General features: G+C 30.8%; 1 protein-coding gene across 5 annotated transcripts in view; it reads right to left on the reverse strand.

The window, feature by feature from the left end:
• Positions 1-4,202: 4,202 nt before the first annotated feature.
• The window catches only part of LOC126846442 (uncharacterized), a 61,962-nt gene continuing 53,864 nt past the window's right edge, over positions 4,203-12,300 (reverse strand). For 4 of the 5 annotated variants that reach the window (XM_050585837.1, XM_050585856.1, XM_050585864.1 and 1 more), the window contains 5 exons: positions 10,152-10,345; positions 8,667-8,940; positions 7,874-8,149; positions 7,644-7,808; positions 4,203-7,235 (listed from right to left, as the gene is read on the reverse strand). In XM_050585837.1, the coding sequence (XP_050441794.1) occupies positions 6,237-7,235; positions 7,644-7,808; positions 7,874-8,149; positions 8,667-8,940; positions 10,152-10,345 (1,908 nt within the window). In that variant the 3' untranslated portion in view covers positions 4,203-6,236. Of the gene's footprint in view, positions 7,236-7,643; positions 7,809-7,873; positions 8,150-8,666; positions 8,941-10,151; positions 10,346-10,530; positions 10,643-12,300 lie in introns of those variants that run through there. The other variant, XM_050585872.1, reaches the window with a different exon arrangement.

A 12,300-nucleotide genomic window follows, 5' to 3' on the forward strand; every position in this document is an offset into this window, starting at 1 on the left:
AAGACGTACTGTAAAAATACCTTAAGAATAATAAGTTAAATATAAATTATTTTTACCCATTCATAAAATAAAGCAACGGTTTTTTTTTCGACAACTGATCTAATAAATAAGTACAACGTTTGTTATGTAGCAAAAATGTTGAGTGCATAGTGCATCTATAGATATAATCGAAAATCGCATCATTTAATTATTACAGTCTTTCTCGGTTTTAATACAATATTCTTTGGTGCATATTTTTTCAGTTGTGACAAAACATAAATAGGATACATCATTGAACCGACTACAATCGATCCGCCAATGAATATTTGAGTCTAGAAATAAATGTTATTATTTTATTAAAATACTATACGCCTAACACTATACGTCTGTGGCGCATAGACAACAACAAAGACAGATGAAAATAAACTAGCCACTTTTGAACGAATGGTCCTTAGAAGGATATTTGGACCAAAAAGAAATGCTCGAGGGAAGTTCGAATTAAGAACAAACCGAGAAGTAGAAGAACTATATGGCGAAACATAATTGGAGTCCTTAAGAGCAGTAGGCTGGGATGAGCTGGACATTTTATTAAAAAATAATTTTACAATTTATTTAATTATAAACATAGAATTACAAATCAATTGTGTATAACATTAGAATTTCTAAAACAAAAGCCGCCAAGTATTAATAAAGTTAACAAAAAATAAATGTAATTAATTTCTTCAAGTTGAAAGTTATTAATACGTATACTACATTCTGCTATACATAATAATTAACTATAAATTATAAAAATATATATTTTTTATAGTAAGAAGTTTTCAAGCAAAGTTAATTCTGAAGTGGGATTTCTAGAAAAATATTTTACTACATATATATATGTACATGTAATATTTTATAAATGGAAGTCAGATGAATATAAAACACTTTGGTAAGATTAACACTTATTAGATATTTTATTTTCATTAATTTTTAATAGCATCAATGTTTTGATAAAAATAGACTACATTTCATTCTAGCAAACCTCAAGTTCCGTGTAATTTATTTAGGTATTATACGCTAATTAAATTAAAAATACAAATAGCAATTGTTGGCTTTTTACCAGCTGGCAAACAAAGAATTTGTAAGCTGTACGCATTGTATATATACATATATGTATGTAGTTAACATCATGTTTCTATTATAGTGCTTTAAGTAGGAACCAACTTTTACTAATAATTGAATAATAGTCTTTGATTTGTTGTCAGTAGGTATTATTTTTAGAATTTTATACAATAATAAAAACAATTAGTGTCGCAGGAAAGTGTTAAGTTCGTGAGTAATGGGTGGAATTTTCAAGGGGAAGGAGGTAAAGTGTTTTTAAAAAAATAACAAATAAAAACCTTACACTTATAATGAAACTCGTAATTTCTAGTCTCGAATATTTAAGAATTAAGATTATATTTAAGATATTTACTTCAAATATTTGTTTACATTATTTTTTTAGTAAGAAACTACAATGGATTAAAAACTGAGGTTAGATTAGGGCCAATGCCGTGCTAACCATTATAAGTACCTTAGGACAACTGCTTTTTGGACACCCTGCCTTATTTGTGACCCTCCCTCCGTAGCACAACTTTGTTAATGGTAAATGTCTTTCTTTTTACAATTTAGATTATGTTAAATAATACAATAAACTCATTATTAATTGTAGAGTTGGGCATAAGCAAAAAAAGTCTAATGACTGTATATGTACTTATGTATGTATGTCAAATATTTGAGAACAAGTTCTTTGTTAAGGGTAATCTTTAGATTGATAGCACGAGAGGTGGACAATTTCTTTATCGTTCACTTTTATCTCAGCAGTGAAATATTTGTATTGATCGTTTTGTTTATTTTTTCTTTAAATATTAACGTTATGATAACAGCTCGCTGCTCGAGTAAGTACAATAATCCTAAATAGTAAATAACCGTTTTTCATAATACCTACTTAGATTTGGTTTTTGTTTCACATAGAACTGTCAGTTTTTTTAATGAAGTGATCGACATGGATACCACAAGTTCCCTATAAATATGTAAACAAAACATTTTTTTTAGGTCGACCGTTATTACTTATTCGATTATTTAATCATTACTAAGATATTTAAAATCCCGAAGAAGATAATAATTTGAAAGTAATGAGTTAATTGATATGCATTTTTATTGATAGTATTAAATGATTTTCTATTTTCTATAAATTTGTACTTACTTTTTTAAATAATAAATAAATTAATAATATTATGAAAACATTTAATTTTTTTGCAGAATTCAGTTTACAAATATGTGTTTGTAAATAGATACTTATCTATGACGTACCATCTGTTTACATCGATTAACTCACCAATAAAATGAGTCATAAAACTAATGGAAAAAGGTATAAAATATTGGTCGAAATAACCCTGACCTTGAGCCCATAGTTCCAACGACCATACCTAATTCTGAACCTACTATAATATCCAATACTTGTAGGTCATTTATTTTATAGCATTAGTATTTTTCATTTCAACTTCTGGATTTTTACATTCGTTTAAAGTATTGTTATGAAAATGAAAATACATATTTGTTCGAATAATTTGATCTTTGAGCACGGGAGAATATTATTTGAATGGTTTTGAGGTTAATTATTAGACTGATTCTAAAATACAATATCTTATTGTCATCTATTAAGATATGTAATAATAGTGTTACTATCCCATACTATATGGCCATTTATTGTCAATGCACTAAGTGTTTTTATAGGTAGTAGAAGTTTCACATATTATCTAGTCAGCTTAATTTGAAGTCCGCCATTAGATTGAATTATTATATAGTTTGCTTCAAAACGACTCCGGTTGAAAAAACGGATACCTCCTCATCAATACAAATACAAGATGTTCTGCATAGCCTTATTCTAATATCACTAAATAAATAGACAACTGGACTGGGGTTTATTTTTGGTACTATATTAACCAGGTATCAAATTTAACAGTTCCCTTTTTCCTTAACAGTTTATGTTAACATTTAAAATTATTTATGTATGTATAAAAGTTATCGTTTATAAATGAAACCAGTATAACAGCCTGTTTTGCCGTTTAAAACTTCTTAAAACTAACCTAACCTGTATGAAATTAATGAACAAAAACAAATTACTTTTTGGCTTTAAGTTAGGTAGGTTTACTTATAATGTTTGTTTAAATGTTATGATAAGGCGTAGCAGCATTGGTCTAAATTACGTTTAAGACTTATGAGGGCGTCGCACTGCCCATTTTTAAGGAGTAAAGTATAGGCAATTTTTTACAAAATCTTAATTTAAAGGTTAAACTGTGATGTGTAATTATTAGTTCAATAACTAAGACTATATTGGTAGTTAGCTTATTTTTTGGACTATCACAGCATCCTTGAAAGCGATTTAAAAATGTTTTTTCATCTCTACTTGTTTAAGCAGACTGAAAATAACTCGCTTAATTTTGGATTTAGAGTAAAATCACCCATAGTAAAATTAAAAGAGAACAATATTACGGAGAGCACCACGGTGCGTTTTTTTCATTATTTCAAGTATAACGCTTAATACGTCGTTTAGAAATAACAACTATTTCAATATTTTTAAATGACTGTAAAAAAAAATTTTTTTTAAAAACGCACCTTGGTGCCCTTCAGAATATTGTTTTCTTTTAATTTTATATTGGGTGATTTTACTTTAAAATCAAAATTAAGCGAGTTATCTTCAGTCTGCTTAAACATGTTTTTACCACTGAAAATCACCGAGGCGACGCCCTCTTATGTCTTAAAAACTTAAAGGGGATAATTACTTTTATAATCTATATTAATATTTTAAATGATTCCATTTTTTCTGGACGAATATCAAGGCAATGACAATAATATTGATCTTGAAGAACGATCTTGTTTTTATGTTTCGTGTTGTAGCGGTCATTTATTTTTTGTGCAGAATGTCCACCACTACACCAGATCTTACTACAGTCTACATTAAAAAAACTAAAACAAAAGTATTACGGATGTAAAGCCAATATATTTCCATGTATAATTAAATAGATTATATTTTATAAATCATAATCATTTTTTGAATTGCGAACATTGGTAATAAATATTATAATATATTACAAAAACTATGTATATATTATTAAAACTATGTGTATTTTTGAAAATACAATTATTTGTACAACTTTTATCTATTTGAGAAGGCTGTTTGAGAAGTAAAAACAAAAAAAAACTTAAAAGTTAAAACTGTACACATTGTACTCGTTTATTTATAATTATTATTTTTATACAAAAATATTGCACTTACTTTTCAATAGGTAGGGTATAAAATAACTAAATGATAAAAACTTATCTTTATGTCTTTGGTCCCAGGTAGAAAAGGGCTTAAGTCAGTTTTTCACAATATTTTTCTTTTCCGTAGATTTAAAGCTTGATTTTTGCTGATTTTTTGGTTCAATTGGCAAAATAATTGGTAAAATTGACTTAAGCCCTTTCTACCTGGGACCAAAGATGTATTATATATAATAAACTCTAGCATCTTATTTATAATAATTATGTCATTTTAGGTAAACTTCTCTTTCTTAATATGAAAAACATACAAAATATTGAGAAAATTGTATGTGGAATATAAATACATATATAGCTATATTTATAAATATTACTTAAAGGCTAATAAGAATTCTTAATTAATAGATATCATATTTTAACTTTGGAAAAGAATTTAAAAATTAGGCTGAGGATTCTATAAAATACATAGTATATAATATGGTTGGGTAGATAAAGATACTAGCTTCAGTCAAACGGTAACCCATATAATACAAAATATACTATTAAGGGAAAAAAACAATTCTAGTACGTCTCAAATAATCTGGCAGAGAGAATGTACCATTAAACATGAGTTATTATTTATAGAAAATAATGTACATATATAAAATTGATATATAACCATCTAATAATTGTAAAAATTGAGTATTTTTTTAAATAACATCGTACAACACGATTTTAAAACAAGGACCAAAATAAATTCATTTTTTAAGATATTTTTCGTTAAATTGGAATTTGATCTCAGATTTTTTACAGCGTGTCTAGTTTTTTTATAAATCTCTTCAAAAATTGTGAAATAAATGGGTTTCGAATATTTTCAATATATTGTGAGCTAGTGAAATCATCCTACATAGAAATTCAATTTTATTTACTACTTATTTTAATATTTTGTTTAATACTCGTATAAAATATAGATACTAACAGTCAATCGCTTTTAATTAGTAGTATTTATGTAATCAGTATTTTTATTATTATTTACCGAACAGTAACAAACAATACATTTAATAAAAACATTACTACTAATGATGAGTTTGTTAAAGATGATCTAAAACCATCTGGTGTATACTTCAAATAATTGACACAATTGTTTTTATATTTTTATTTAAAACGATTTTTGTTTTCTGAACTCAAAAATGTTTTTAGAATTATTTTATCGTATTTAGTTTTTTTTAACGAAAATAAATTTGTAAATTTTTATTTTTATTTTTCACATACAACCAAATATTAATTTGTGTGCAAAAACATATTCAGATATTTTTGAAACTTTAATAATGAACAAATGTGATGTGTTTTGGATGATAGACTAACTGGTTAGGTTCAATATATCCTAGTCAACAATAATACTAATTTTAATGTTTGTAGGATTTCAGTCAAAATTGACCGATGTTATTTAACCAGTTTGGAAAGGGATAATTATAATACTAATAATTATTAAGAAATTTAGGTCAAATGTTAGCATAAATTAATCGGGTTGAATGGTAATTTGTTGTAATTGGTGTCTTGTATTTAAATACATTTACGTTGATTAATTTGTATCTTTTTATTAAGATTAGGTGTAATTATTGGTATTTTATAATAAAATAAAATATTTAAATTACATCACGCTTAATATAAATATGTAGAGCAAAACTGAAAATATAAATTTAAAATAGCTGTACAAAAATGCTAAAAAGCCCTGTAGGCTGTAGTTAGCAAATCATATTGTATTATTGATTTACAGAAAACATAGACGCGCTGTACCATATCTTATAGACGATATTATGCATTGACCATTTTGATTCTTGTTCCTTAACAAAAAAAAAAGAGCTGTCTAGCCAGCTCAAAAGCTTAAGAACGTGTTGTACAGTGCAATTAATTAGGGAACAAGTTAAAAATAATAAAAATTAATATAAATATAATATAATAACGACGTAACCTTAGGGTGTATGTCTTAGATATTCAGTCTAATAGAGTCCCGATGGGAAATCGGTGAGTTTTCCCGTCGACACAGACATGTTGATGTGTTGCAGGGCTTTTAGGCTGCTCGAACTAATGTTGGAGCTCGTCTGGTGTTTCGGATTGACGCTCTTGGTGTCTTTGTACCCCGAGTATAGACCGGCGTTGTTGTGGCCCCTCGTCATGAAGCCCCTGGGCTCTTTGGCGTTCCTGCAGCCGGTCGGCAAGTACACGGACCGTTCGGGCTTGCACTGGTCGAACCGCAACACGGGTATCCTACTGGACTCGGTGACGTTTTTCGTGCTTATTGATCTCGTGACTTGCCGGCTGGGTAGGTGCGGTCGTCTCGGTTCGACGGGGCCGAACACGTCGTAAATGGACTTCCTCCGGCCTTCTTCCCTTTTGACGTCTTCGCGGTCTCCTCTGCCACCGTGCGCGGCCAGGTCCGAGAAACGTTTGACTTGTTTCTGAACCGAATGGAACGTTTCGCTTCTCTTGACTTTGGACTTGTCGTCGTCTTCCTCGTCTTCGTAAGCGCAAACCGAGTCCGCGCTGTCCTCGTCGTCTTCGAAGAACGGGTTGACTTCGAAGTTCTTGTTGACGAACAGGCTTCGGGATCTCCTCGGCGGTTCCGGAACGATCCTAGTGGGTATGATGGCCGCGTCGTCCGTGTAAGAAGGCGGGTAGTCGTACGACCTCTTGGACAGTTGATCGCTGCTTACCGAAGACATTTTCCGGTCGTCCGATTCCGTGGAAGCGTCGTTGATGACTTTGTCGAAGTCCTCGAGCACTTCTTCGACGGTGGTGTCGTCGTGCGACAGGTTGTACATCTTGTAGGGGATTTTACCCTTTTTCGACGACACTTCTTCCTCGCAGTCGTCCTGTTCCGACGAGCTAATGCCTTCGTCCTCGGCCGAGTTACCACCACCTTCGTTGCCTTTGCTTTTGTGCGAGTTGTCGATGATGTCTTTGCGAGAAGAAACAACGCGTTTCTCTTCTTGGAGAAGCTAAACAAATAACGTATTTATAAATTACAAAAATGTGCAGCGTCCAGTGATGTAGATTACAAAATAAAAAGGGATACAATTATTATAATTTCCTCTTAAACATTTTAGTTTAAATTACTTTTAAGTTGGTCATTTTACCCTTAAGAGGCGTTGATTCTTTCGTGACTTGTATTATTTTTATTATTATTTAATGATCATTACAGGAATTCCGGAATGAGATCTCTAAAACGAATTTTGTTTCATTTCTTAGCAATTTGATAAGGTGGTAAATTATATACTAATTTGAAGAAAGGGTTAGTTTTTTTTATGTTAAATAGTTGTATTAAGTACTGTTTACTTAATATTTAAATACGGTTTTTACATAGAACCGTTCAACATAATATTTCGACTAATGCAACGTTAACTTACGTGAAGTTTCTTTTCTAGCGCCGACACTTTTTCCCTGAGCGCTTTGGCCTCTTTGACGATCTCGTCATGTTGTCTTTTTAGCGATTCCACGTTGATGAAATTTTTTTGCCACCTGTATATTTCTTCCGAAACGGCACTCAGTAACGGCGACTTATTGGAAATATTCTGCGAAAAAGGACGGGTTAAAAAATTGGGTTTCCCTTTATTTTTTCGATAACAATAATTCTTACCTTTAGTATAGCGGCCGGCTTGAATCCCGCCTGTTTGAGTTCGGCCTGGACGTAGAATTTTGTCTGAAGGTCGGGACTAGTCTCCGTGAACGCGTTTATGAATTTTAAACCGGCCAAAAGCAATTCCATGCCGGAACTTCCGTTTCCCGACATCATTCCAACTAGGAACCTAAATCGCACCGGCTCGGCAAACCTCAATCGCATCGTACTCATCGCGTCTGAAACCGTATTGTGTCCATCCGCCGTCCCCGAATCGCAACACGCCTTGGTTAGCAGCTGTAATTGTTAGCGTATTAAGTATAAACAAATTATCTAATTATTATACACATTTTTTTTAAAATTACTCTACAAAGAGTAAAATAGTTATTTACTAAGCGTGGCGGCTTGATCCAGTGACACTAAACTATTTTTTTAAATTAATTAATTCTTTAAATCCGAGAAGATTAAAAAGGTTCTATACTTCTAAGTAGTCCGTTTGAACATTTTCAGGAGACGCATTTAAAAAAAGCATTTATTGTTTTTATTTATCAAACCAATAGTCTTTTACATACTTACATATGAAAAACGTTTTATTTAGTAAATAAACCCAAAAATCCTGATAATCGTCCGTATCCATACTTAAGTCAGCTTTTAAGCTGAGCTGGTGAGAAAGCGTGTTGTTTATTAGTCAATTAAATTTGAATGATTTTATATTTTTCGGAATCATTTTTAAAAATCCTACTTATCTTTTTTTGACCCAACACCACATAATTGTTGTAATTTTACATATTTATTGACTATACTGCACACGAACCTCCAACGTCATTATACGCGACTGGTTGACTGTGCTCATAATGCAAGCAGCCAAAGTGTAGAGCCCGGCAGACGATATAGCTAACTTCCTCGACGCATCTTGACAGCGTAAGCAATACTTCAAGCATTGAAGACAAGAGTTTTCGTCCAACGTGACGCGTCGTTGATTTGCCGGCGTGCCTTTGGTTTGCGTTCCACTTTGTTGGATGGTCTTGAGTAGTTCCAACAACAACGTTACTCCGTCTACGGGATCGCCGACAAACTCTTGAACAAAACTAAAAAATAAAAATAAAAACACATTCACATTAGTATAACATAATATTTTTGTAGCGACCTATTTTATTCAATTAATGTCGGTTAACGCGTGACTATTGTAACGCAATAAAAAAATTGAAGGTCGAAACACTAAAATTTATCACTATTAATCCGAGAATCAAGAATGGCATAAATTAATTTTATTCCACTAGGTTAGGTTAGCAATGTTTACGTTTTCATTTTTTACACGTTATTATTATACATATAGGTACATCTATACACCTGAAATAAATGGCTAATACCGGTTTTGTAGTTAATTAATCCTGGTAGCGTTATAACCGTTATTCCATATAAAAATATATATATAATGCGGTTAAAGGTTTTATACACACTCACACGCACAGTAGGGCAATGGGACTTGGTATTATTATGTTATAGTTTTTTTCCAGTCCGCATCAAACAGGAATAGAAAATAAGAACGAGGTACGCTAATCATAATGCATTGATTTTTGTTTACGATACCATCCGCTTCTCGTTATATTAAACGCGACGACCTATTTGCCTGACTAATATTATACTCTAGTGTTTTACATATAAATCGTTTTTCTTCCAACCGTCGCCCTTTCCTTTAGAAAAAAAAAATACCACCATAAAAATAGTTATTAACAAGTGGCAATGGAAATATTTCATAACAGTTAACACTAATAATAATAATAACAACAATAATTAATAATAATTATAAAAAAAAAAAAATTATTGAAAAATGAAAAACTTTCGGTTTTGCATCAAAATCCCAAATGATTTTATTTATTTTTTTGCAACAATTTTTTTTTGTTAAAAAATGAATAGAAATTTGGTATTTAAATGCTTATTTATTTTTTAATTATTTTATTTTATTTAAATATTAAAATTTATAATTGAAAGGGTTTACAAGTTGAAGTATTTTTCGGAATATAGAAAAACTAAATTAAATAAATAAATTATCAAATAATACTTCTTAGAGTGCGATTAAATAAACGTGTTGTATTTATTTTATGTGTGAATAACGTACATATTTTAAGTATTTCCATATGTACTTATACAGTTTAAAGTTCAACACACTGTTATGAAAACAAAACTACTTTATCTTCTATGCTATTTTTTTAAAAATTAATTAAACAATTGCTTAACGGCTGTTAAGAAAAACTAATTTTATAATAGCATGTACATTCAAATATTTAAACGGCTTTACCTGAAATATGCAAGTTTCAAGTCTGCTTTTAGTTTTTCTAACAGCTCGGTGGCGGATGTGAATTCTTTTAGCGCCATTTCTCTGGACTTGGACGAATCGACATCTTTCGAGTCTGACGATGAACCTCGCTTACCGAATTTCCTCAAAGACGCAGCATAATCCTCTGGGTTGTAAACCGGAGGCCTAGGTTGGTCCTGTAGAAAGCAAAAAATCAATTTATTAAAGAATAATATTTAATGCACGTTTTTCCAAGAAAATGCGCCATTGTTCGTGAACACGAATTAGATCGTTTATAGCGCCTCATTTAAACAACATTGATTTTGACCAATGTGTGATTTTACCGCCAAACAGTTTTAAGCAGATACTTTGTAAGGCTCACTTTGAGAAAACGCAATACCCAAGCATGGGATATGCGCGATAAACTTGGTTTTCCACGTTCACACAGCTTGCAAGACGACTTCATGACTTCAACACTAGCACGCGACTACTAAACGGGTGTGATTTTTCTACAATGGGTGCAAACAGTTGTCGTGTAATTGCTCATCCCCGGGTATTTTGTTAATTGCGCTAATTTCACTTTTCCACTTCTCTATGAGTATTTCAAACTATAACAATGTTATGTTTAATCCAACTCTTGACGGTATTACGTGATTAACTGTGGAAGTGTCGGTCTCACGGTATAAATGGTTCGAGTCAACGCTGGGAAAAGATTTCCCTCCACACAGGTACAACATTATTATACTCCAAGTCCAAATTTTTGTTATGATAATAATGAAATCGAAAAATATGAGTAAACAGTTCGCATGAAATCTTCTCACACACCTAATTTCCTTCTAGTCCGTTACTTAACGTGGTAAATACATAAATTTCCTCCCTAGGCTTATTTACATACGGTTTAGCTTCCTTACTTTAACGGTACCTCGAGACTATCTAGTTGGAATGTAGACTATGTAGTTGAAAAACATTTTATTTATAAAATCATGGTATAATTGTACGATGTACATAATACCATCATGGTATAATTGTATTTAAAGAGGACGCCTCTATTTCATACCTTCTAATTAATAAGGTTAGGTAAAAGCAATTGTGTTGGTTGCCAAAAACTCAGTTTAGAACTAAAATTATCAGATTAGTATCAAGTATCCACTGATTTAGAGCAAATACTATAAATCCCCCCCCCCCGCCAATATCAGTGTAGCAATATATTGTAAGCAATATTAGTAAATAAGTCAATGTAAAATTTTAATTTTCAGTGTAGACATCGTTTCAGAATAATGCTATTTTGATTCCTTGATTTGGGAAACATTGTTATCAGGGGGGAAATTAACTTGAACGTTAATTGACACAGTTTTTGCTTCATTAACATTTATCAGTTCTTTGTATTTATTATAAAAATTATTGATTATGCAAAATAAATAAATTAAAAACTACCGAGCTGAGAAAACATATTTATTTTATTATAGTGTTCTATACAGTGACGGGTTAGTGAAAAGAACGAAAGGCATTCGACAACTGGTTTTAAGTGATTAAATTATAGTAGAATATTTTAATAATTTTTTATTAATAAGATTTTTTTTTCTTTTCCTGGAATCATAAAACATTAATTTATTGAAACTTCGATTTCTGGTGTATTTTTTTAATAATTGTAGAAATGGGAAAGAGTCTATAAGGAAATTATACATACTTGATTAGTCATAATAGTATCAAGTTCCCAATCACATTATTGTTTAAACATAAAATATAGTTTTGCACTTTAATTTTGTCCTCTCGAGAAATAATTGCCTCTCTCTTGATAACAAATTTATTAAAATATTGTCTTTTATGCACTTAATAAACACCGTGATTGCATGTGCAATAATAACTGTAGTAATTTTAGGATTATTAATATTTAAATTGATGAATATATACATTTTTTTTAGACGGTTTTACTTTTATTATTCTTCATGATACCACTATAATCGGGTGGGATTTCGCCAAGATGAGTATAAGTATAAATTATTTATATTGCTGTACAATCCGCTGGCGACATTTAATAATGAATCTATTTGATTGTTCCCACGTGGATTCGACGTTATCAGCTAATCATTCTTCAACCGTTTATTTGGTAAAATTATAAGCAATCATTTTCTTTAATTTTAAATGCCAAGTA

Source organism: Adelges cooleyi, unplaced genomic scaffold, assembly GCF_023614345.1.
Source record: "Adelges cooleyi isolate 19-005CV unplaced genomic scaffold, UGA_ACOO_1.1 ACOO_flye_CR_arks_rails_tigmint_CR_PRNA_108, whole genome shotgun sequence".
Taxonomy (NCBI): domain Eukaryota; kingdom Metazoa; phylum Arthropoda; class Insecta; order Hemiptera; family Adelgidae; genus Adelges; species Adelges cooleyi.